This window comes from Galendromus occidentalis, unplaced genomic scaffold (assembly GCF_000255335.2).
Source record: "Galendromus occidentalis unplaced genomic scaffold, Mocc_1.1 scf7180000076525, whole genome shotgun sequence".
Lineage (NCBI taxonomy): Eukaryota > Metazoa > Arthropoda > Arachnida > Mesostigmata > Phytoseiidae > Galendromus > Galendromus occidentalis.
In genome coordinates, this window is record NW_003804514.1 from 166076 (window position 1) to 193398 (window position 27323).

The 27323-nt window shown below is 51.9% G+C and overlaps 1 protein-coding gene across 1 annotated transcript; it reads right to left on the reverse strand.

Annotated features, from left to right (window-relative positions):
- Positions 1–1534: 1534 nt before the first annotated feature.
- Positions 1535–25914, reverse strand: LOC100903398 (dopamine D2-like receptor). Its single transcript, XM_029113293.1, has 9 exons — positions 25897–25914; positions 21693–21864; positions 7727–7875; positions 6177–6286; positions 5409–5509; positions 3841–3993; positions 3243–3320; positions 2234–2343; positions 1535–1618 (listed from the first exon to the last, which is right to left on the reverse strand). Exons 1-9 carry the CDS (start codon positions 25912–25914, stop codon positions 1535–1537), a joined length of 975 nt encoding a protein of 324 aa, XP_028969126.1.
- Positions 25915–27323: the final 1409 nt, after the last annotated feature.

A 27323-nucleotide genomic window follows, 5' to 3' on the forward strand; every position in this document is an offset into this window, starting at 1 on the left:
CAATGACTTTCATTCGATAGATCGAAGAGCTCTCGGGAGTTCGCTTTTTCAGCAAGAACATCGGTGATAGAGTCACTTTTTCAAAGTATCGCCGTGCCGCGTTGCAGGAAGGGTTTTGCACGAACGCTTTCATTCGGAGGCAGCAGGATCCGGACGTTTTTTCTTTCCAGAGACACGACGACATGCGCATCTGATCGGTAGGAAGGCGAGCTCAATGCCCTGATTCCCTCCCGCTGATCGCGGTGAATGACCAGAGTTTTTTTGGGTACTTGACATCCGCTCGATGGGCAACATCCTTGAAGAACATCGCAACGAGGAACACCGCACCCCCTCCCCCACCCCGTGCAGAAAGCCCGACTTGTGAGGAGTGCTTCAATGGCGAGCGTCGCGTCGTTTGCGAAAGTTCCGTTCGAGTGGCACTGCCGAGCGGCAACGACACGAATATCTCGTCATAGATAAGGACGACCTTGGACGAATCGGGGTTAGTCGGGAAGACTTCGTTTCGGGAGGATAGGTCCCGGGCTGATCGGCAACTGCGCCTTATTGGAGAGTTCCTCTAACAGATTCTGTCTGTATGTACCAGCTCTCCCCGGATGAGCGCAAGGAAGACACTACGGCATCGATGACGTTTAAATTCCGCCCATCTGACCCGCGAAGAGAATGGAGAATTACAATATGCTCAGAGTTGTGGTCGTCGAAGAAGAGCACAATGGTGATTCTCCCAAGTTCATATTATCCCTCACCGACAATCGTCCTATCTACATCCTGATAGAGGCTGCTGAACGACGGAGTTCGGGACGATCAAGACGGAGAGTCGCGGGAGATCATCAGGACGAAAACTCGTCGCTCAGCTCATTCGTCATACGCGGATGCGGCATTGGTCGAATCGAACTCCATGGGATGTCCATTAACGGATCTAAACGGACTGGAGTCCACCAAACATGAGCTTTCATCGGAGCTCGATATTTTATCGCTTGATGAGATCTCGGTCCACCTCCGTGGACAGCGACGCCTGTGTTACTTATTTCGTCTCGTAGATATGTACATACTTATATTTACGCGATGACGGCCCGATGTCCGATGTTTGTAGAAGTTGTTGTTACTTGCTCTTTGTACCGACGTAGCGACCATCCGGCGACTTGAGATCGAACGTCACACGCCAAAAAGACAGTCTCAAGGTAATTGTGCTCTTTGTCTCCTTTTATGGCGGGTAAGCAGAAGACTGAGCGGGCCGACGAATATGCTTCGCAGGAGTCGCCGGGATATAGCGGGAGATATCCTTAGCCAAACGGGTCCTTTCGGGCATCGCACGTCCACATCGACGAATAACTCTGCCATGGATATACTACCTCAGTCTGACGAAGCGGAAGTGTCTGCGGAATTCCCTGCTCTATCTGACGGCATATCTTCCCCCCTATCAATCCTGACCTACGCGAAGGTCGCCGAGCTTCGACTGATCGGCTCATCTGGTGATGAATATTCATCCGGGGATTCGAGAATCGATAACACTGATCTCGTACGGAAGTGTCTTCGCTTATTCCCAGCCCTTGTAGACGCTCAGAGCTCCAGTCCTCCTAGCGACCTGCCCGTGAGTGTTCGCTAGGTCGAGCTCACTGAGCTGAATGGGAGTAGAATACATGATGCGAAAGAAGCAATATTCGTATCGACATGGGAGCCGATGATAAGCTCCGAGAGTTTCCGGGTTTGATCTCTTGAGGGGTCAAGTATCTCGGCTTGGCGGTGGATTGCTCGACTCGATGGCTGACGCTAGTTCCAGGCTAACAGCTCTCCTCTAAGCTTTGCTCATTGAAGATGACGGTCCCTCCGTCCCGGGGACTGATCCACAGGCTAAATTTGTTCGGGGAGGAGCTGAGTCCCTCTGCTCCTTGCTTTGGTAAGCGACGGCGGCTGCTGCTGCTGCTGCTACAGCCTTCCTCTTGTGCAGAGTCCGCAACTCTTCGAGAGCTCCCTCTGCCCGAATATGATTCAGGTCCGTCGAATGCGGCATCTGTTTCTACTAGATCCCAGAGCCATGCATTTTTCACTAGACGACTCAGCATCGTTTCTCTCAGGAAGGCCTTCGGAGCGTTATAAGTGCGTCCGAAGTTTCGCTTCAGGATCGATACGCGCTACGCAAATTATATCGCAGACGAAGCATCCATGCAACACCTCTGGAGGGAATGATTCCGGGGAGGAAACTACGCCAGGGAACACCCTCGGATATCGTACTTGCCTGAGAATCGCTTTCGGTAACGGTAGGCTCTTGGTTCTGTGGGTTCCCGACGTCATTTGAGGCATTGAGTGGTTCGGGAGTCGTGGCTGCGGCTACGCGAGCACCTTTTCCTGGGAACAAGAAGAATCGCCTTGAGTCAGATGGTCTCTCCGGAGAACTCTCAGGATAGAATATCATCCCTCCAAATAATTGTCCGGTCCGGAGCGGTGGTCGGCGGTGGCGAATCTTGGCTGATTTGGTCAGAGGAGTTCGATGATGACCCTGCACGGGGATTCATTCCGGTACGGGATGCTATAGCCGAATCTGTATCGGATTGATCTTTCTTTTCCATTATATCCGACCCACGTCCTCGTGTCTGACCCAGATGAGGTTGTAAGTCGATTCGAGGGAGAATTTCCACGGACTGCCCGGAGGTCGAGGAAGAACTGCGAGAGCTTCCCTAAACGTTCGATCCACGAAATTTCGCACTATGCGGGAATCATGCTCCCAGAGCTCAAGAATCTCCACTACGATCGAAAATCAAGAGGTCTTGTGCCAAACACGATCCCGTGCGAATTTCCGAAAGGTGAGGTTTGCGCCTCGCGAATCATGCGGTCCGGAAATTCATGTGGGGAACTCTTCCGAAGCGACCGGTTAGGCTGACTGAAACCGCACTCGACGGCTCACAGCCATCCGAGGACATGAGTGAGTAAGTTTCGCGCCAACTGAGTGTCATGATAGACCAGAGCCGACATCCACTGGAAATCGACCCCTCTCGTCGATGATGAGGCTCTGACTCTCGACTGCCTACTCAGTGGGATGTTCATGAGCGCTTCATCAGCATTATCGTCCCGGAGCAGCGCCAGGTCTGTCACAGGGCACATGACCCTGCCTGTCCGTCGTCATTCCGCTAATAGTTCAATGGCGCCATCGAAAGTCTGTCGGTGAACTTTTCGAACTTTCGACTGTCAGCAACAATTGCAAGGACGATAATTCGCAATAATTGAGAACTTAATCGTCGAGAACCCACCTTCCATCTGGATAGCGGACGGCGGATTAACGTTTTGAGCCTGCGCGGCGGCCTTCTGCTGACTTCGGCTGTGGATGACTGCAAAGAGAGGAGAATGGAGAACGTCAGGTTGGGAATTCAATTCCGCGCAGCCGAATATTTCGCCCTCCGACTTCCCGAATATGCGCGGTCAGATTATTAATTCATCGACTGATCCATCATTCACTGAAATGTTCACAAAGATCGTGGTTATATTTTTGCAGGATCTCCTCGCAAGTCCCCTCTCCCTTTCGTCGTCCATCTGTTCTCGGCTCATCCACTGATGTGAGAGTTCCAGGACCACGAGAAGGCGGTCGAGTAGGCTGGCGGACAAGTTCCGAGCCGAGAATCCACTTCCTTGAGAACTCGATGACGTGAAGGGAGAACATCTCCAGAGCCCGCGCCCGCACGGCTGAGCTCTGATGATCGATCGAGAAGCGAGCGATCGGCAAGCGATGCACCACGGAGCCTTTCACCAGGTATGTCATTTGCATATTTCCATGCGTGAAATATTCACTGGCTCATATGCCGCTCATGGGTGTTAATTATCCATCAGCTGGAAAAAGTTGTGATCACTTACCCTTGAATATGCGATAATACAGCAATATCATCACTAAGCACGGAATGTAGAACGATGTCAACGAGCTGTACAAAATGAAGTCAGAATTGTAGAATACGCACAAGTGGGGAACACGCTCCGATGAGGTGTTCAACCCGAGGATGATGGGGGTGCCTGCAAAGGAACGATCATCATCGGAGACTCTTCTCGGTTCCTGATTTTCGCAGGGAATTCCAATTCGTCGCGATTTCCGTGAGCTTCACTGCAGCAGAGCCCTGTGGTAGGTCGCATGTCTCCTTCAGTATTAATAGCTGTTCCGGAGCGGCCAACGAAAGCGGCGCGGCGGCGTAGCGAGCGTAGACAACAAGACCACAAGAGAAAAAAGAAAAACAGGGCGAGCGGTGAACACTCGAGACGAGCTAATCTCCATGAATATTCAAATAAACACGACCAAGACGACCTCGAAGGGCAGTATAACCCGCGCAGTTCCTTCCACGAGGCTCGCACGCACTGCCGTCCGACCGACCGACCGACCGACCGACGCGACGTCGCGGGCGCCGTGTAGAACAGGCTACTCTCTGAGCACTTTACAAGGGAGTAGACGGCAGCGGAAGTGGAGCAGCGGGAAGGAAGAGTGACACGATCCTGACATCGCGGTAATGGAGATGGGGAACTTCGCCGGATATCGTGCGAAAAAGGAGCGAACTGGAAACAATTGACAGCAGAAATCGAGGACGACTTGATACGTCACTTACTCGTTGTGACAGCGTCCGGGAGAGCCGGAGAAAAAATTGAATTCAGCCATACCGACTGCTTGCGAAATCAGTAGGGATCTCTAGTCAGGAGCACTGGACTTCTGAGAGCTACCCCGCACGAGCGAGACCTTTGTGAAACGAGCCGGAGATAAGGTGCGCTGAGCGACGTCAAATCGAAAAAATCTCGTTTGACTTCTTTCTCTCTTCCCGCTCGCCCGAATACCGTATCCATCTCATTAAGTAACCGGCTAGCAACTTGTTGGAAATTCGGAGGAAGTTTCGGGCACGACTCTGCGCGGGTTTGCCGCAACTTAGGGAAGTCTTCCACGCCACACAAGGCCTCGATTTTTCATCGTTCGCGACTCGGCGGGAGCCTAAGCGAAGTTGTCTCTGTCGGAAAGAGAGTCGTTTCGCGAACTCCGATGTTCGAGTAATTGTCCTTCGTCTCCAGGGACTTACGTGGGACGGAATCGCGAGTTTAGTTTGAACTCGAAGTTTTCCCAGCGAATGGAGATCACCGCCAGGAACACCCGAGACCTTGTAAATTCCTTCACCAGGTACAAGCTTCACCAGACATCGAGTACGCGATTCTTTTTCCTTTTTCTCGAGATGAGTCGAGACATATATGTACATACATATATCGTCACTCGATCGTTGCGGTATCGATCAATCGATCGATCGATCGACTCCGCCTCGGCGTCGCAAGTCTTGCCGGCTGCGGCTTGTGATTCTCATGAGTTCCTACGAGGAGCTTTCATGTGCTTGATGAAATTGATTGCTGGAACCATCCAGTAGGGACCCCAAAGAGGAAAGAGTCAGTAAACATTTACTCACCAATCGCCATCGAAATGACCCAGACAGCGGCGATTGTAATTGCGACACGGAATGAGTTCTTATGCTTAGAATACTTGATCGGTTGAGTAACGGCGATGAACCTGTAATTTGACGGAGCGTTCGCATGATAGCCTCTGTACGGGACTGTCTACGCTCATCTAGCTCACAGACACTCATCTGCATATACGCGTATAAGTGGCTGCAGCCGGACATACGTTAGATGTAACACACATACACGCACACCGCAGGCCCCGCTATGTCGACGTGAATAGTTCAAAAGACTGAATACTAAAGCGATGCACTTTCGAATTCACCACGCGGCGGACAACAGTCGGATTGTTGTCAGAGGAGTTCCCCGGAATCGGGAGGGATCTCCTCCTCCGCCTCCTGACGGCATCAGTTCGGTAGTTCTGTGATCCCTTTCTGCCGGCAGTCGGCCACGACAGATAACCCGAGTACGGAAGGCAATCGCATTAATGAATAATGGATGGAGCGATGGCCACACTTGCTTAGCGGCAGTGGCTATATAGGTAGCTCATTTCTTGTGGCGACTGCAGCCTCGGGGCGAACTCTGGGCCTTTGGGCTTGATTCGATCCGAGCTGGCTTTGAGAGTCGCAATTGTCTGCACCCTCTGAGCAGACATTCGGTGAGGCGAGCTCACTCACAAAAAAACACATCCACACACGAGCTCGACGTCACGGCGCAGATTACCTACAGCGAGGCTCACAGCCAGACCGATGGATCGAGTCGCGAATTGCGAGGCTTACCTGTCTATGGAAATGGCAACGAGGTTGAAAATTGAAGCCGTCGAGCAAGTAACGTCAATGGCAATGTAGAGGTCGCACAACGTTTCACTCAGTTCCCAGCGAACATTCACCTGAAGTCGGATGGAGATCAGTTACTAAAATAGGTCGCTGATTCCTGGAAAAATTCTGAGGGCGAATCCATGCAGCAGGAAACGACCATCATGAGTTTCCCCAATAACCCTCTGATATTGGTCCGCAGTATCGTAGTCGGTACAAGTTCGAATATCTTTCAATGATCATGGAGGAATCGATTTGATATCATTAAAATATTTCGATTCGATACGAAATTTATTTTTGCGCCCTAGGCGTACACATCGTGCGGCGACGATGATCAGTTCCTGAATTGGAGGGGAGGAGATCCATACTCAGGACGTATGGCCGTGATATTCGGGGCCAGTGGAGAAACGTGATTGAAACGATTCGCGGCAGAACACATCAGTCTTCATTCAGCCTCCGCTTCAACAGTCGTCCGCGCTTCTCTCAGCTAATGGATCTTTGTGCTACAGCAGAGGAGGGCGTTTTCAATGCCATGGAAGTGTTGACCTTCGTGTCGAGAACTCTTCCGCAAAATAAGTCTTTTCCATGTTGCTGCAGTACTTGCCGAAGGAATTATACGTTATCGAATCTGAGTTCTGCTCCGACGGACCTCATGAACACCTTAGTGGCTCAGTCAGCTCATCGAGGAATAGCGGGGATCAGCTCTCGATGGTGCTCTGTGCTCTGCGGAGCCGTTCTCCTTCACGTGGAATCCTACCCTATCCTGTGGCGAATTATTCCTTCCACCTTATTTCAGCGGTCGGAAATTCCTGAACAGTAAACCCGCTGAAAATCCTTCATTTCTCTATCATGCGACCGCGTCAAGGACGATGATTGATTCGTGTACCGAGAATGGACTTTGAGGGAGAACAACAATCGTATCTGTCTTCGCTCAGTCTATCTGCAAGCCGAGAACAAGAGGACGCTGTTTTCATTAGTGTGCTCTCGCTTTGCGGCAGGCTAATAATTTCCTCTTCTGAGATTATTGTCATCTCCTGAAACGAAGGAGGGGCTCGTACGCGCTGCGATCCCGCGGACGCGCTGACGTTCGCTCGTCTGTCTGGATAGAAGCTAATCGATCCCTGATGAATCTTTTCTCTAATAGGCTTTTAACGATATCGATAACGCACGGATGAACTCAGTAATAGAATATGAGAGTTTTTCGAACGGCGACGAAAATCCGGTCCCCGCAGCAAGAGTAGACGACAGTTGGAGCGGGATCACGCCCGGGACTCAAGACGCTCTACAGCACAGTCTACAGTGACACTGTTCGCCGGAAACGCTATCTTGTTCCACGAAAAGATTTTAACGACTTGCCCCGAGTCCCACTCAGTAAAATGAATAGCTACACTCGAAAGAGATCCCTGAGCTTTCCTCTTCGTCAGGTATCTTGTCCGATCCTCTCGGAAAGAGGGTGTCCCATGCCCAAATGCTTCCTTATGTCCGATTCTTGAGTTATTTACCAGAAAACTTACCAACACGTAGACAGCAAACGGCATAACCACGGCCGCCACCAGCAAATCAGCGAAGGCCAGCGAGACGATGAAATAGTTTGTGGCACTTTTGAGGGTTTTTTCTTTGTAGACGGCTAGGATGATGAGAATGTTTCCGAAAACAGCCAGAACTGCAAAAATAGACGACGCACGGATTAGCGATTGCGTGCTGTGCAGCGACCTCGGTTTGCTGACTAATTTATCATTCTGGGTCCTAGCCGCTTTTATATGGATGTCGTTCACAAGGGGTATTCTCGGATCGCCAGTTCGAACGATTCCGCCCACGAAGGAACGTTCGCTCCGCGGATACAGTCCAGGACAGACCGGTCTTGCCGGTCGGCCATCCTATGAGCTCTGGCCGTCTCGCAAACTCGGAGACCTCGACCGAAAATAATTGTAATTCATCAGGGGCTTTTCAATTGCGGTGAGCACCGATACTCTTCCGTCTAAATAGCTCCTCCCCCAATGTCATTCTCAGAGCTCTCAGGACTCTATGTCGATCCACTCCGATGGCTGGGAGCAATTTCCGTCAAGTAACTCTCAAGGGCATAAATTATACTCGGATTCCTATCTAGTTGAGCCATGAACAAGATGGCTCAAGCATGAAGCACTTGGGGATCGCAGCGCTGTAGCGCAGCTCCGAATAACAGACCCGGCGCTCAGTCGGCCCAGACCAAGGCTAAGGTCTGCTACGGTCTTCTCTGCACTGACGCAAATTCACGAGAAGCGACGCTCTCTGCGGCATCTGGAATATCGAGAAGTCTCCGGAGTGGCTCCTGGGGTCTCCTGCAATCTGTTCGGTCAATTATGTAGAACGGACTCTCGGCATCTTAGAAGTTATCCGGGACGACTCGATTTGTGCGAAGTCTGGCTCCGCATAATCAGGATACGTGAGCAGATAGCAACTCCAGGAACCCGTGGGAGACGTCTGGATATCCAGCTGCGAGAATAGGATCGCAAACTCGCCAACGGACATTATCTGTTCGGAGGATCGCCTCCAAGACCAGCTCGTCGAGATCTCCTAGGTCTGATTCTCTCGGAGACATGGAGCTAGCCGAGCTCGAAGCGTCTCGACTTCTTGAGTCCGAGCTCCCAACTCGAGGAAAGTCAACAAGACCTAGATGAGTGTATCGTGAATGTACGGTCTGCCGGAACGTGCGGCCCCATTCTCCAGTGATGTGTCGTTTCTATCGATGTGAGCACGGAGATCAATCGTTCCGCGGAGAAAGCCGCTTTGAAGGGAATCCGGGACCCCCAAAGGGTCTTGAGGAGCCCCTTTCCGGAATCCCTGAACTGGAACAGCGCATTTCCATGGCGGGGCTTGGCTAATCCATGACAATGCCTGACTTGGAGCTGACTGCACCGGAGTGCTTCATTGATTGATCGGGAGGGGGACATTGTCGAAGCCTCTCAACTCTGAGCCTTATCACTGAACTTGTTTGCATGCATATTAGAAGGCGTACTTTGTATGCATATCAGAGGTCGTAGTCCAAGCTGGGCTGCATCTCGAAGGGTAAATTCATGAACGCAGGATTAAAACAGCGTGATCTTTCCCTTACAACCTTATCGAATGCGGTAGTGGATGACCGGCGAAGTATCCCTTCGGATACAAGGGGCTTAAGGCGCGGAGAGACTTATCGCGGACAGCGCTCGGTTCGTATTACATGCCAAGCAGTTGTAGTTTCCAGGTGAACCCTAAGCTCCCACTGCGGGGCCGATCCCGCTATCACAGAGCGCGCATCCCCCAGACGTAGTGCGCCCACTCCGGTGGATTTTCGGCTTTTTAGGGACCTTGGCCGATTCGACTTCGTTCCTTGTCGCAGATCATCTTGCATCGAATGGACTTCTCGTGGCTTTGCGGGGCGCCTGGGTTTTCGAAGCTTATTTCTGAATCCAAGTCTTTCTCATTCCATTTAGTTCCCCCCTGCTTTCTGGGCTGTGTTGTTGAAGGAATCGTCCCAATGCGGCAGAGCGATGCTGACGTCAATGAAACTGCCGTCCTAACGAAGATTGGCACAGAATATCGATGAGGTCCCGGATATGCCGGGAGTCTCCGACTACATGATCATTAATGTCATTCTTTTCGAAATCGCAGTCTGCTAGCAAGAGCGATATTCTTCTAGCGACTTCACGACTATCGGCGCGATCGATTCCTTGCAAGACAATAGGATTAAACGACATAATGTATCAGGTGCTATCGCGGGTTTTCGAGAATCTAAGAGCTCAATAATTGCTTATGACGCGGGAAGATCTCAGTCCTCGACCGCCTTTGTCGGCGGTCAATTTTGTCTCTCTTGGATTTCACGTCGGGATTGACCAATCACGAATCTCTTCCCCCGCAGTGACCGCGGTCCTCCACCTCAGAAACAAGATATCCGCGACAGAGCTCAGAGGAGCCCATGGAACTTCGCTTTTGTCGCTAAGCGAGCGTCGTGCTTCCCACGCGACGCCTCCGCGACCAATCTGATTGAACTTATGGGAATATTTGTATCAACTCAGATTCAGGAGTGGGAGTTGCTTAGCAGGCAGCGAGGGACCTTATACGACTCCCTCCCCGAGCTCGACGATGATTGGAGAGTTTCAAAGTCCATAACTTCGCCTGGGTATTTCCTCTTTTGACTCGCGGACTGCTTCCAGACCCCGATTCGGCGAACAGCTATATCGTCGACCAAGGGAGATTATTCCATTCATTCGACAGCTCTTCTATCTGGATCGTCTCCCCGCTGAAACCTGAGACAGAATTATTGTCTCACTAGCGAAGAGTGTGATTTTCCATCGCATCGGCTCGGGTGTCTCAGATGGGTGCGTTCCTTGATATTTTCATTATTTTTCCTGAGATACATCGCTCCGGATCCTCGTACCGATCAGCCCCCAAGCCTTCGTTCACTCCGTTTCATTTCAATCATCCCTCAGCCGTCTCATCTTCTGTATCAATCTTGTTGTTATGTTAACGATATTTTCCCTCTGCTGAGAACGCCGTTCCTCTCCGAGCTCGACGGATCAAGTTTGTTTTGGAAGAGATAGGGTTTCAACCAATTCCATGGGCTGAGGAACTCAATTCCAATCGAGGAGTTTTCTCGATTCACTCGGAACCCCCTCGAGACGTTATGGGAGATACATTATCAGAGGAGGGAGAGACCTCAGCCCCTAGGAGACAACTGTCACCGGAATGGAGAAAGCCTATACAACCACACAATAAGAATGCGATGGAAGCTTCTGACGTGGCCACGAAGCACAGACTCCGGGAGCCTCCGTCGGAGATATGAGGGGCGAAAATCGAAGGTGGAAAGAGCGGCCGCGTAGCGTGAAGATGTTCTGAGAGCGTTTGCGCATACATCCCGAGCCAGGCCATTCCCCATTTCTTCTCTGACTACAATACCAAGCTGCAAGGGAGCGCGGAGGCTTTTTTTATTAGTAGAAAAATCGCGTTTTCCGCAACATTGGGGAACGGGGCCGCAGACTGGGTTCTTCTGTTTGTGGATCTATCGAGCCCATGAGGGATGTGCTATTCGATCTAGACTCATGCTCTCGCACTCAAAATACTTCCCCCTCCATATTCGCGGCTCTCGAACACAAATCAGCGCGAGGTCCTCCGCTTGTCCTGTACCGGATCGTAGTCAATTTCTGTCCGGAGTCCGGGAGTGTGGACCTCGATTCCTCGACACTCCGGAGTCTTTCCTTCTTCCGCATGAGCTAATGACGCGTCGTACATGTGTACGAGCAACCGCTACAGTGTTCGTCTTACTCGGGATTCTCATTGTATTGAGAATTTCTGTGGATCCGCTCGGACTTATACGGGTGTTGGTCTCTGAACGTTCCGTTTGCTGATTCGGCAATGTCTTACAGCAGTTCAGAGCAAAGAAGCGGACTTCCGCCAAAGATATCGAGCGTGGCAGTCGCTGCTGGAGCTGCACAAAGTCATGGTTTTGCTCCGAGTATCAGGAATCAGGGTAAATAAAGAGTTTGCGGAGCCCCCGAGGCTGGCGCCGTAATTCTACGAGTCGATATATCTTCCGTCGGTAATTTCCCGCATAGATTTAATCATCCTCATGTTTGCGAAGGAGTGCGAAATGAGCTCAATCTTCCTTCGGATAGGTCCAGGCTCGCTGCAGAGCGATAGAGAGGGCCGGTGGCATGTCTGTCTGTGCTCCTTTTTGTTTCCTATAGACTCCCAATCGCCGTGAAAATTCAAGGGTGGGTTCTTGGGTGCTGTCAGAGGATTATACGGGGATCGTCGTTCTTCCTTGGAGCAGTTAATTTAGACCCAGAAAATCGAACATTTGGAAAGAATGAGGGGAGCGGGAATTCGCGAAATTCGTCATCGGGGGAACGGAGAAATGAAGAAGCGGGAGAAAGAGGAGCAAAAAACGAGAAGAGTGTAGAGCGGGGAAGTGGGAGCAGGGGGTTGGCGGGGAAGCGGGAAATGGGGATGGCGGGGAAGTGAGCAATGGGGAGAAAAGGCGATCGGGGGAAGGAAGGCCAGTGAAGCGAGGAACGGGGAAGCGGGAGAAGGGAGAACGTAGAAGAAATGGAACAGGAGAGACAGGAAGCGGGTCTCACAGATTATAGATTTCCCGGGGACATATGGAATAAAAACGGGAAAACTGAGGAAACGATACACGGGAATGAGGCCGGGGGAACGCGGAAACAGGTAGTCGGGGCAGGAAGGAGGGGGGATAGGAAAACGGTGGAAGTTGGAAGACGAGAGGGTAAGGGGCTCGGGAAATCTAGGGAACAAGAGAACTGAAAAACCGGAGAGAAGGAATACTGGTCGACGGGGAAATCGGAAAGTGCGGGAACCCGAGGATCACGGGGAGTACAGGGAGAAAATAGCGAGAGGGAAAACAGGAAATGGATATTACGAGAGAAGGGAGGATGACAAAAACGAACAGCAAGCCGACTCATGGCAAGCACACTCATAACGAGCGCAAGCGTTTGTGTAGAGAGGCTGGTGTCTCCGGGAACGCTGGTACCTAATAAATTTCACCTAGATGGCCACGATGCTTTCTCTTTGTGTTTCCGAGGGTCGGAATTCGGACATGACTCCAGAAAAACGGGTCCCATCTCGATACAGTCCGATCGCGGGATCCCCAGCGCGCCTGTACCGAGACCTGCATTTTACACCCAGCACAAAGCGGAGATCGGAGATCAAGTCTCTCTGAAAGCATGGACGATGGTTCCCTCAGGAGTTTCCGAGCCCAAGCAGCTCCCGGATCGGCTTCGGGGAAGATCTCTCTCCCGATAGCTCCGATGGAAGTACCGTTGACAGCATGGAAGTTCTGAGGTACTCATTGTGGGCAGGAGAGAAATAATTAGTCGAATCTCTCGAAAGGTCGATCAAGCTGGCTCCAGTGGATGCCAGGCAATTCTGCTCCCGGAATATCTCGCTCCTGCTCCCTGACATGACTGAATCCCGGTGGAACTCTGCTGTAGGCGGTCGGATAGACTCATCACTCTTTTCAGGTGAGTTGTCAACCGAGCGACGTATGGGACAGATCATAGGGAACTGTCGTTCGTAGCCATGAATGTCGCGTAGAGGAAATGATTCTATTGCTCCGAGTCTCTTCTGCTCGCTTGTATGCGTAGGAACTCGGTGGCTGTCACCGAGATTCGATTGCCGGTCAGGAAATTGTGGTTATGGCGGATGGCGCTGACAGCTGATCGTTCAGTTTTTCCTCCTCGATCACACCGAGGGAATTTATTCCAAGCTCCCCATGAAGCTAGGATCCGAATCCAACGCTTGCGATGGACACAATTCGATCGGCTTGGCCGAGCGGCGCTTCTCCTCGGTCCCTCGGATCCCCGCGCGCAGTCCCGTCTGAAACCTGGAAGTCGCGCCTGAATAACATTCGTCCTTCATGACGAATGGAACTATAATGGATTCCGACGCCCGATCCAATGTGTCCTCTCCGAAGAATGTGTGTGTAAGCTAAGGCGTGTAAGTATTTTGATCGAGTGATTGTGTTTTCGTAGTCCGCTACTCGAGTTTCTCCCTGCCGTTTCCGTGTTTACCAGGAAATCCCACAGAAACCTCAGCACGACTTTGCCAAGCCTCCAACACGAAGTGCCTCTTCGAGACATTCCCGCCGCCGGCGGTGCTGCCGGATATCGGAGATTTTTACGTCGAGTTTTTGTGGGACAGCTTTTACCTTCGATCTCACCCTATTGCGATGCTCGCGCCCGCGATCTCAATCACTCCGTTCCTCTCCGGCTCATTCAATTTGTGATCCCGACGAGGACTCCGGTGAAGGCGCTCGATCGACTTGACCGAAAAACAGAGTGAGCTTGTCAGTCTTTCCGATTGAAGTTTCCCACACGTTCTCTCCACTTTGGATCAGCATCTTTCTGCTTTCCTCCCGCCTCTTTTCGAATTCTGATGCTCTCACATTGTTTCGCATCCTCCCCGAAGTCTTGTTCCGTCGACCGTGGTTCCACATATAATTTTCCCGACAGAGGCCGAAGCCTTTGAGTAAGAGAATTGATCCTCCCACAACCCAAGGCTGCATCATTTCGAAAAGCGAACAAGAAAAATCCTCCGTTCCGTCCGGAAGAAAATCCTCCTCTCTCACTCTGAGATTACCTGGGAGGGAAGGCGGAGAGAGTGTTCAATCGAGGCGAGTTATCATCATGGCTCATGGCCATTCATTTCCTCCGTTTACTTTCCAGGTTACTTATGCGCTTCCCTAAGGGAAAACATCCCAGACGTGGGTTCCGAAGCGGACGCGGTCGCTATCTGTATGATGAGGGCCGTTCCTTTGGGGTTCTTGACCCTCCGGAAGGATCTCTAATAGTCGAGGATCCTTTCTCCACGTCCTATAGTGAAATCTCTCGCAAGCGCAGACATTCAATAGTTTTCAGCTCCGCTCGAATATCGGATCGTGGGATCGCAGGCCGCACCCAGACTTATGGAACAGATTGTGCGCAGAATTCTTGGGGCTCTGATGTGGAATCAAGGGGCATCTCGAAGAGCAAATTCTGTTGATGCCGGAAATAGTGATTTCCTCCGTCGGCGTCGGAGGGGCAGCGGTCATACGTTAGAGCCTCCTCCGGGGTCTCCAAGAGCCGAGCTCAAACAATCTGGAGGATAAAGGCTCCTCAGCGGTGATTCGTACTCCTGAGAAAGACTTGGAGCTTGTGTTGCCTGCCTGTTGTGGGTAGAAAAAGGAGCCACCGGTGATGGAGTCTGAGTTCTGAGTTGATCGAAAGCTTCGATCGGCAGAGCGAGAACTGCATCTGGTAGACTGCGCTCGTCGGATAGATCGAACTCCACAGTTCTCCTCTCGGTGCAGCTGCAGGGTGAGAAATATATTCCTCGATCTGTCATCATGGGCCCGGACTCTCACGCAGGCTCCCGCATAAACGACGAGTTTAGAGGTCAAGCCTCGTCGCCTTCCCCTCCCCCGCTCCTACTGAAAGACCAAGATGCGCGGCTTGATGGAAGGGTGGAATCGAGAAACGCTCCATTGATAGGCGGAGCAGTTTTACCGTTCTCGCTGAGAGTATCCCGTTCCCCACGAGCGGTATGCCACCCCCTTTCGCTTAACCCAAATCTTCATGGCCGATGGCGTCGGAATCCAAGAATTTTCCCGAGGGTATATCGTTCCATCCCTCGACTCCTCTCAATTTTCCCGACCCGAAGCGCTGGCTCGCAGACTATGAAGTCTCGATCGAACGGTTCCGCTTGCAGTTTTTGATTACTTGGACTTTTGCAGGAACAAGGAACGATGTTGAAGCCCACCGGGAGCAGCACCAAAAAGCGTCAAACTCCACCTCCGTAGTAAATATTCGTAGCGGACTCCGAGGCGATCAGTTTCTTCGTCGAGAGCCGAGATCATTCCCGATAACCGGACAACTCAACGATGTCAGGACAGAGATCACCAGGGCGCATAACCTCCAGCCCGAGGGAGTGAGCGGCTTTCACAAACTTTGTCCTCGCCCAATAGCGTGCAATCCGCTGTAGGACCCGATCCAAGAGAAAGTCAAGAAAGGGAGAGACCGAACTTTTCGGACGAGTGCGTAGTGCGGTCAGAAGTACGAGGTGTCCTCCAGTCTTTCAATTCCCACGGAACAGCATGCCTAGAGTTTCCAAACGGATGAGGAGTCCCCGGCCAATAGTCGGGCGCAAGAATTACCCGTTCCGAGCCCACGGCTGTTCCTCGACATTGGGCATGTCCTAGTTCTCCGTCAAGCGAGCGAGGAACCTGTTTTTGTTTGGCTCGAGGGCACCCAAAGACGGTGTCTCCGATACACACTAATCAAGTTCGGGTCGCGTGTTTTGCATATTATGATATTTATGCACACTGTCAACTTCGGCGACTATATCAGGCCTATGGCGCAAGAGAATATATCGCAGCTAGGATCCGTTACCCGCTCTCGCTCGACACCCCAATTGTGAAAGCCCTGACTTCAATAGAACGCCTGCATGGAAAAAGTACTGTGACATCCATCGAATAGTTAATGCAATTATTTGCATTCTCTATCCGAGAAAAGATTCCGATTTACATGCGATGACTATCATGAGCATGAGGCTGGCGCTCCATCTCTTCGCTCTCGCCCCGCCCCCCGGTTTCGTGGATCACAGGAGAGCGATTATAATCAGGAGATAGTTCTGACGAGCGGCCGATCCCGAGACCGGCTTAGGGATGCTCTCGATAACCATGATGATTATATTCATTGCGTTTCATGCAAATGATAACGAAGCGAACGATGCTACGACGAGGAAAACCCGTGGGTCGAGGGTCATCTAATGACCGCTTGGATGTTCGTAATGGGGCATCCTCGACCCCAGACGACTCTGGCAATCCTTTTTCCCTCGCTCGCAGCGCAGTCCTCCCTCCAGGCTCTTCGCGAGAATGTGGCGCTGTATAATATTGCGCGAGTGGAAGGGAGAAATTCCGCGAGACTGAAATCAGCTATGATTGTCCTTCCGCTCGTGTTCTACCATTTACCCGGGATGTAGCCGATCATTCTCGGGTCTATTCTCCTCCTCTGACTGCTATCCGTGCACTCTCTTGTCAATTGGCGTGCATGGAATTCGGAAGACTTGTGTCGAAAACGTGCAACTGATATCACTCGCCAGGATTCCGGAGTGTTTTCTGATGCGAGTTCCATGCGTCTGACTATGCCCTGTTTCGAGCTGAGCCTCGGCTCCTCTTCGGTACTCAGATCCGTAGCGATTGCCATGAGGAACGGTCCACGGCCGATCCCAGAATCGCCGACGGAGACCTCGACGCTCCGAAAAGTTTCTCATTCCCCCTAAGGTTTGCTCTCTTGGTCGTTGCTAGGACCTGGGATCTGCGTCCCCTCTCGGTCATCAAATTTGCCCCTCTGCTCGTGGAGTTGTGTCCTTCTAAGGGACGCGTGGTGAACTTGGTCGAGTCGGCTCCTCCTGTGCACTGAACCTGAACCGATCAAACTTTCGAGGGGATGATCGATACGACGCCTGGGAGTCATCGGATAGATATTTCCGTCTTAGAGCCCATCATTGACCAGTTAGTCTTGGTCGGGATCAAGACCGGGTCGACTGACAGGCCGAAAGGGAGCTGTCCGACGTATATCCGCAGGCGAATGCGGCATATCCGGGGGGAACGCCTACCCCCGCTCGAGCGACGTCCCTCCATGATGTGGAGTCGCTGGGTGGAAAGCACGTCCTGCGTTTTCAGAGCCGTGCGCGCCATCCGTTTGACGATTTCGTCGGTGTACCGCGTGCCATTGCGAATCTTGGCACGACCTCCCGAGCTTGCGCTTCTCGATTCACGTACCGGAATATCCTTCCTAACGGATGAGCTCATGCTCGAATGTGGCTGTCGCGAACAAACCTTGACGTTGCGGCAGGCCGAAAAAGAAGGCAGAAGGCCGCAGAGGGACGGGGTTGGGGTCGAGCGCTGTCCTCTACTGGAACCTCACGTCTCGCATATCCACGTTAAGTGCGAAAATTCAGCTCTCCTCGGATGTTTCAACTCCACTGCGAGGGAGGGGGGTGAGGTCGGGGTCCTACCTCTTCTCTTGGGAGGGGGGAAGGAACTTTGAACAGGGAAAGTATGAGACCTCTCTTATCGTTTCCGAGAGATTCCGCTCGCCTCGGACCTCAGAGGGTCCGCAGCCAGATCCGATGCCCGTTTGTCCTGCAGGATATCTCGCGCTCATTCTGCTTTCCTTGGCCCGACCCGTTCTCACGGGCTCCTGCAGTGGAATTCCTTGACTGACATTCCGCGAGATTCCCGATAGCTATGGATCGGGGATGAAATTGAATAGAATTCGGCAGACTGACCATCCACTCCGGTGACGCTCAGGGATCGCCTGGTGTTGATCAAGCAGTCAGAAGACAAACCCTCATGGAAGACCAAGCGGAAAGCCCCCTTCACAATGATGAAGATACGGCGGTCTTCCTCACAACGACCACAGCGGCTATGATGAGGTTGGTCGTCGCCTCGAGACTTCATCACAATCAGGCATCCATTACGGCATCGCTGACGTTTTACGAGGCGTTTCCCTATCTCCCTCCCCCCGTTCCCCCGCGAACTCAAGGCGCCTCTCTCAGTATCATTCGTCGGCACGTCTCCTGGAGCAAAAGCAGGGGATATCTTCGGGGAATTCGATTTCTCGCATAAGCACCCCGATCGGAGACGGTAATGTGCGCCTTAAGAACAGAACGATTTCAGAACTTGCATCCTTGCTGCCCCTTGTTCGGTGATATATATCGGAAGGGACCATCCGCGTAGAAATGTGTTGGGCAAGCTTGCGGGCACGACACTATCAATCGTTAGTCCCGACAAAGTGATCCGAGGTCTCCCTGTTCAATAAATTGCCACCGAGCGACAAACTGAATTGATATGTCTCGTTCCGACAGACAGCTGTCGTTCTTGCCACGAATCAACCGGAATTTAGGGTCTCGCGTGAGCGAAATTGCGCTGGACCTCACCGTCGTCCACCCGCACCGAATCATTCGGACCTCGACGCAAGACCATGAAAAGGGAGAGTCATGCTAGATATGATACCCCGTGTGCTGATCATTCGTATCGACGAAATTAGCTGTTTTATCGACACGCTCGTACACTCGCTGAATTCTAAACAAAAATTCAATCAATTCGCTGTCGATCCTCGATCACGTCCCGCTACTGCCCGCGAGTGATCGTGATAGCTTCGTTCGGCGGGGCGCTCGCAATCAGGAATCGATCATCGAAATGAGCGACGTGTCGAAAGCAAGAGTTGCAAGGGCGAGGTCCTCATTCGATCACGAATACTCAAGCCGGGGGTCGATAGTCCACGAAGTGCCCGATGCACCAATGGAGACCCCACCAAAAATGCCCACGACTGACTGAGTAACCGACCGGCAGCTCTTTCGAACGCTCGATTCAAGGTCAAGGACCGCGGAATATTGAAATTTGACCTTGGAATGACCTCCGCGCCACTTGCGGATTTGATGTATCACCGTTGATCACAATTCCGGCGTTCGTATGAGCCCGTGATCGTTCGTCTGTGGCGCCGGTTCTCGTCGCTCGTGCGATCGCCTACGCCGATCTTTTTCCGATGTGCAGAATATTGCCCCTCTAATCAGGCCCATCCGGCCGTCCGGTCCCATCAAAGAAGACAAGCCTTCCGCCCCGCTCGGGGGCTGAGGGGGGAGGGGGGAAATAGCCTCCAGATTACTCCCTCTCGTCTGAATGGGAACATCTCCATGAGTTCGTTCCCTAGTCAAGCGTGATACGCCCTCACAGATTTATGATTTCCTCGGCTCCCATTCCGGTTTCTGGAACACTCTCTCCTAGCGTTGGGCCCGATATTTCACGAATGGTAAGTCGATGACCGATGGGTCTAAACGATTTTGAAAAGAAACAGCGAGAGTTTTGAATCTGAATAGTCCCTGGTGTTCCCCGTCCCGTACTCTACGGTTGTTTCTTCCTTCCCTCGGTATAAACTCTTTGGTCGCCACTCTTGACGACGGCGACGCCTACGCTACCGGCAGGACGTAACTTGAATTATTAACGCTGCGAGCCCCTGAATCTCCTGAAGAGTCCTGCAACACATCATCTCTCACGTTCCCTCTACTTCTTACAGGGTCTCTTCTCGGTATCTTTTTCTCGACATGGCCGAAGTCGACATTTTCCCTCTGGCAGCTGGACGCTTTCCAGACGCTTCCCGCTCACAGCTCAGCGTAGACGAGAGCTCTCCGCGGCAGACTTCGGTCCTCGAATGCAGATTCTCGCCCTCCGTGTTTGGGCTTATTCCTTCTGGATAGAGGCTCCAGAAGGAACGAAGCAATGCAAATCTCTCCTTCTCGAGGATAATGCGAGCCATATGTAGAGAGGATCAGATCCGCCAGTGGAACAGGGAAGAGGTCCCTCGTAATGACGCTTACGAATGCACAAGTTCATGATTCCCTTGAATTCCTTGGGATTTTTTTCGCTCGGCCGATAGCCTCCTCGAGGACCGTGCTCCACTACTCACAGACTCGACGGAAACTCTCTTACGACGCCAGCTGTGCGCTTGTCTCGCGCCGTCTCCCCATGCGTGGTATGTACATATATGAAAACCGATGCCGCAAGGGGTATAAATATTTCGTCACGGGTCGCAAGCGCTCAACACATCGGAGCCGCAGATGTCGGTCTCGTTTCGCGATTTTTCGCTTAGGAGTCCGTCTGCGTTCCCAAATCCATCTGAGTTCGAGGAGGGAGCACCGGAGCGTGCGGATTCCTCTCTCAGTGCGTGGCGAGCTTCGTGAGGGGCTCTAATCGCTGATGAATAGGAAAAGCTCTGAAGTTGGCTCTGGACGTGAATATCAGCTGTGGGAATACTTCCGGCAGCGGTGCAAGCTCCGAAACATAGCCCACTCGCATGGCCCAAACATCGATACGTACGACTTGCGTCGTAAACAAGCTCTTCGACTGTCTGAGATAACATCGGTCTTACGGCATCCGCTTCCCAGAGCGTTTTGGCGGCGCAGAATGCTGACACAGGAGAACTCGGGAGAACAAAGAGGTCGCGCGTCCTTCAAGCGGTTTCCGGGGAACAATATCGCCAAAAGTTGGCCCGAAAGCTTGTGAGAATAGTTTGCGCGACCCAAGCTCCGCCTCCGTCAAAAGCGGAGGAGGGCTGCTCCGACAGTTTCACCGAGAAGGAAGAATCCAATATTTATTTTGAATGTCGAGCTCTGATTTGATTCCCGGACTCACCAGGGTGTGAATCCTGTCGGTGAATCGTCTCTTTGATTGCAGATTCCTTTTCCATTGTCTGACTCCCGGGTGGCCCCAGCAGGCTTTGATCTCTCGCTCCAAACGCACGGCGCGGCATGATCGATCCATCGAGCTCTGACTCCTCGTTCCGTGCGATCACGGGCTTTTCATGGCCCGATATCTTCCGTTTACGCGGATACGCATGTCTACCGCTATTCACCGATTCATGGCTCGGTATGCCGCGGATCAACAGATGAAAACAAACCCGCTGCGGCACGCGCCGTTTCCAAAGCGGGGTCCTGTCGATATGTCCCAGGAGGAGTCCAGGTTTCGGGAATCCAAACAAGAGGAAGAGCTACCTGAACGGTACACCGAGTTCGCTGATGACTTGCATGAGCATACAGCGTTAAAAATTCAACTGATCGACATCGCTATCAAATGGATGTCCCCCGCAATCCAGCCACGGACCGACCGGCGGCGCTATGTACACAGAGGTACGCGTCTCGTTATATCGCCCAACAGTCTGGCTCATTTTGGGCAGCGGATCATTTCGAATCTAGATCACTAATCTTCGCAGCTGGGAAACGGTCTTTTGCGCCGAGAGGCATGATTGAGATGACGTCTATCGGAGCGGAGCTTATCAGTTCCTTCCACCGTTCCGCCTCGGGCTACGATCAGCGGAGCTCGCTGCCGAGGATTGTGACTTTGATCTGTGGTCGTTATATATTTTCTTTCCTCGATCGCAGAAGTCTCTCCGGAAATGTTCATCGACTGACCTGGAAGGATGAGGAGCAACAAAGCCCAGTAGACCTTCTCTTCATCTTGGGCTATAGTTGTTGTGCCATCTATCCAGAGCGTATCGTTCAGGGTACGATTGAAGCCCCCGAGGTCTTCGTAATCCAGTTGCAGACTGGAGTTCAGGCTGTCCTGGCCGCCGTATTCGCCTTGCTGGAAAAGAGAGATATCTCAGCTTAGAAATCAGCGTTTTCGTTCCTTGTCTATTCTGAGCTTTGTCTCTCCACTCCTGGGAATTCCATCCTACTCCTGAACGCATCGCTCCGTGAAAATCAGGACCCTGTCGCTGGGATCGCCGCTAAAAATCTTCGCGGTCCCGCCATAGAAGTTCCTCGAGCCTCCGGATGACTCATGTCCCATGGTGGATTCGGATCGTAAGTTCACCAAGCTCCACGAGACAAGCTCCCATCGACAACGGAGACTTTTGCGGGAATCCTTTGTTAGAGAAGAGTTCTTGCCCGATGCCCTTCGGGAACTTTCCTCTCCAGTTCTGCGGCCGGTCTTTCTCGGAGCTGCGCTTTTTGTCACTCGACTGAATGAATGGCCTTCGCTGTAACAACTTTCAATTTGGAACTCTTCCGACAAATCCTGTGTGTTCGAATTTCAATGGTTCCCTAACACCTTGTTCAGAGGGAAGAAAGCGGGTTGCGGAGCAGGTCTTCGGTAGTCGGCTTTCTCCGTCTCTTTTTCCTTCCCCCCCCCATCTGCCCGTCCACGACGACGGCGACCGCAATAACGCATTGCGTCCGTCGCAACAAAATCCTTGCGACGAATGTTCGCGTCGAGCAGAGTAAGTGACGTGGGAAACAGGAGCGATGGGGTCGCAGTACAGACGGCGAACTACGACAAGTGGGAACTCGTGAGCTCTGGGGGAACTTGGCGCTAGCACGGAGACGAGCGTCATTTTAAGATCCGAAAGGGAACTGGGGAAGAATGTGAAGAGTTCGCTGACCATTCTCTTTTTACGCGCGATTAAGGGGGAACTCAAAAATGACCGCACCGTTCGCCTGCAGAGCCATCGGCCTCAGAGACAATGACTGGTGAGAACGTGGTATAAAGTGCGACCATAATTTTCCCGTTCACCGGGAGCGTACTCCGCGCTCTTCCGAGCGTCGTTCGTCCGTGTCGCGCGGGATGGAAATTGGGAGAGTGTCTTCATAAGGTCAGCGAGGTCACTGGAGGAGCGAGAGATCGAGGAAGATTCCCTAGAGCAGAAATGAAGTAGAAGAGTCACGCAGTCAACGTGGAATAGATCACAAGGCTCGTGGAATTACAGTATGAGTCTCACTCAGTGGAGCTCCGTCCTGAGAGTGGGAGCGAGCAGAATTTCCCTACACTCGAACAGGGTTCAATGGATAGTCGTTTCCTATTAAGGCAGGCTTCATATTCTATGTTCTGAATCCAACGTCGCGGGGGCCTTCGGCATCGCTCTGACGTGGGATTGCGGTCGGACGATCTGTGGAATCTGGTGACACGACTGTCAAAGTTCCTCCTGTAATTTGATTCCGCCAGCCAGTCGAGTCGTATACTTTGCCGGTCGCTCCCCCGGTGTTTTTTCCCCATTGAGATAATTCGATCGAGTGGATGCGGCCGCTTTGACATCCGGGGATGAATATCTCTTCTGAACGGAACGCGAGTTCAGGGCCGGCTATATGTAGATTAGAAAATGGGTCGTACTCAGCGCACCCCTGGGGCTCATTCCGCTGTTGATCCCAAGTCAAGTGCGCAACGTGCCTGTTCGACCAGTTCGAACGTGGCTGATTGGATTATGCGCTATCATCGGCGTCGGGATAGAATCTATCCTCTGAGTCAGCAAAAAGATCACGATTTCGCCACTGGGATCGAGCCCCTGAAGCGCTCGCAACTCGTCAATCCAATTTCCAGTCAGACTGAGCACACGCCCAGCCTGATTGAAGTCCGAGAGAATAGATACCTAATCATTTTTCAAAAACACGCGGAGAGAACATACATCTGATTGTGAGCCATCCACCGATCCAGCTCGACACATGCTCCCTATCCGGGGACCGGGGCTCCGAAAAAGATTTCAAATGCCGAAACTTCAGTCGCTCCTCAACTCAGACTGAGATGGGTGCGTTGATGAATTAAAGGTGGAGAGGTTTTGCGTTACAAGTCGGACAGTCTCTCAATTGCGCCCGGCCTCTACACGGGTTCTTGACGTCCCCCGGAGGGAGAACGGGGAAGTGGGGAAGAGAGAGGGCCCTTGAGAGTTTGACTCAGAAGGGGAACGAAGGGAAATATTTAAACAGGCAGAGCTCAGTGAGTGATTATCGGGCCATAATTGTGCGCTCTCGACTACTCGCAGACGTCACGTACGCGTTATGACTTTCTCCCTCTGTATCGTCCTTTCTAACGACCTCTCGAGCAGAGATTGCTTTGCGGTTGCATGGGAGCTCTCCGACGAAATTCGCTGATTGGTCGTTGAGCTCCGGGCAGGATTCAGAATTGATTTTGTTTTTCACTCCGTCTGACCCCCATCATGAAAGTTCCGCAGTGGGTCAATGCATATTCGGGCTCGTGAAAGACGTATAGTTCGCCGGCTTGTGATTTTCTCGCTGGCCACGAGTCATCTTGAACACTCACCATGCGTCGCGAGAAGTTTCGGCGCATCGCTCTCTGTCACTCGACATCCCACGACTGGCCGGAAGTCTGCCCAAAAGTCGCATAAATTCCAAGAATGAATCGTCGAGTTGTATCCGAATAAAAACCCCATTTGTCAACGGTATTCACGATGCGACCGACATGAGGAAAATTTGGCGATTTATTTCATGGAATACTCGAGTTTCCCTCCTCGAGGTTCCCTGGGCGGCCATGGCATGTCTCAAGCTTGCTCTTGAGCTTATCCCGCGAAGTTTCCTCGGGTCTCGGACTGAAGAATTTACGTCGTTCGTTCTTGAGATTAACGCGGAAGAATTCAATCTTGCGACAGGCAAGATCAATATGCGGAATCCACTCATGCGTCCGAAATTGCAGCGCAATAAGCGAGATCGAGCGAGAACTTGTGTTCATGGGCGACGGTCCGCAGAATGCTACCTCATATTATTTCTTTACGCGATCAATGTTTTCCAGGTGTTCGCTGTTCGGTACTGTTCAGGAAACCCGAGCGTGACAGCTCATGCTGTATCGAGTATCGCAACGCATGCGTCAAGATTAGGGTGTCCCCGACTGAGCGTTTGATTGGGGGTGCGTTGTTCGGGATCGCTACTCCCAGTTCGTTTCCAACCGGCTCAGGAATTCGTGCATCCGAGTCAAGAGACAGACAAGCAAGCAGTCAAGCGACCAACAGGGCTCAAGTTCAGAGAGAGGATTTTGTTTGCGTTTGTCAACTAACGTCTCCATCCGCTCCGAGTAGCTACTTGTGAAGCGAGAGCTCGAACAGCATTCCTCTCCCACGCCCCCTCTTCCCTCGCCCCGCTTATATATGCGCTCATCCGCTTCACTGCGATCCCGCATAAGACGAAGCAGATATGGTAAACGCTGAGTCAATATTGTCTCCCTGTACCGAACTCCGAAAAAACATCGCTGCCGTCAGCCTGTGCTGTGTGTCCTCTGCTTTCAGTCAAGCTCGGGATATGTTGGAGTCTGTTGCTCGATTCGGCCCGATTCAGGGAAGGAACCCACCGAGTACGTAGGACGAGCCTCCTGCATTAATGGCTTCGTTCCGTAGATCTCGTCGAATTTAGGTACGGTTTTTCAATCCCCGAACAGAAGTATAGCGAGCCGTATTTTCAGTCATAGCAGAATTCTCATAAATATCTGATGAGCAACTTCTCAAGTTTTGGAACTTTTCAGGTCGGAGTACTCCGAATCGGAAGTTTTCGGATCGAGTGCAGGCAACGTAACGTCACAGCGGAGGAGGAAAACGACTGCAGTCGTAAACCCCCAGGACTTTATTAAAAAGCTCAACTTTGAAATTTTGAACTCCGAGAAACTTCAAGGCAAGAGCACCGTAGTCCCGCCGAAAACTATATCTTAGATAAAGACGAATCTCACTCTTTGGAGAGAGACATCCCGTCCAGCCAGTCTCCGAAACTCTGCTGTGCCAACTCCGAATTTCCCGGAGGCGATCAAACGTTTCTAGAAGGTTTCCCCTCGGTTTCCATAATTATTTGATCACTCATGAATTGATGATTAGGTATTGTAATAGTTTCATCTTCTTCTACTCACCGGAACATCTCCGCGCATGTTGATTTTAAATTGAGACGTGGCTGTTGCTCGATAAGTGATCGTCGACAGATTCGAAGCTCTGGACCGCTAAGACCAAGGGTACCGAGGAGTCGACAGCTCGAGTTTGGCCCACCGGCGGGAGAACGTTCATGTTTTTGGCGAATCTGTAAGGAAGAAGACGTGAAATCGTCAAATGACGCCGCTAGCCTTGTCTCTATCTGGTCCAACACCACAGTGCTTTCCGACCGAATCAGCTTGATCCCCGGGCTACTTCCTGTAAGAAAGAAAAAAAACACCACGAAACGACCGGGAAGGATCAACAGCTTGAGCGACGACCGATTCGGCGAGCTCAGGAAGGAGTAAACAGACCGGTACCGCTTCCCGAACAAGCCGAAACAGTACTTTAATCACGGCGCAACAGATGGTTTCGCGCAATGAAGCTTAAACTCTCTATCCGCGCGGCCGGGTATCCTCGCTCATAGATCAGCGCGACAGGTATCGGTCGCAGCCGGCAGAATTCCGACCCCCTCGACTTTCTTATTCTTGAGTTCCTCCTCGGCCGATCTATCAGAAGACAGGTTCTACCATGGCTCATTGATTCGGGCGGCTGTCTCTTCGTGATAAATTTTCGATTGTTTATAAAATCATCGAATTTTAAACAACACGTCGTTGAGACGCTCGTTGTTAGATTTACGATTCCGGAGCAAATCCCTCATGAAATATTAGCTTCCGACGAAAGCCTTCTCCCGCATGTGTTATTCTCGGGTTCGCATTCCGAGCGCACCATCGAGCCCGTATTCCGGTTCTGAATTCGAGCGAATCGAATGATTTGACGTCATGCTTATCATTGGCATCGCCGCCTCCATCATCGACGACGGTCGTGTTCGACTTGTGCGCCCAACCTTTGGGATCGCTCCAGTTAAACGAATTACGTTCTCAGCCGATCGTTTACTCGCTCGCTCGTCCTGTTCCTCCGTGGGGACCCTGTCCGCTGCAATGTACGGATGGATCGCACTCCCGATAGCACGACAGCCAGAGTACAGGCTGGGTACAGAAAAAGATTCCATTGGCCTCAGTGAGCCCTCCAGCCGATGAGTAGCTTCTCATTCGGAGCGATCGGACTCCATGCCTTGCTTCAAGCTCCCGGAGGACACGAGGCATTCCTGAATCCTGTCAATAATTCCGGAATAATGTCGTTCCGACATTCTATTTCCATGCAGATTAAGCCTAGTCAATGAGGATGGACGCAGGAATGTGAAGCAGCGAGGTTTTCTGGACAGTCGGCACACACCGGACAGATAGGAATCAGGCAAATGCGCGATCGAACGGATGGACCCAAAGGAGGGAAGGTCAGCAAAGGATTATCTCTTGAGCTCCGAAAAGCGAATTTCCGGATTACTCCGCATGGAATAGGAGCTCTCGAGTTG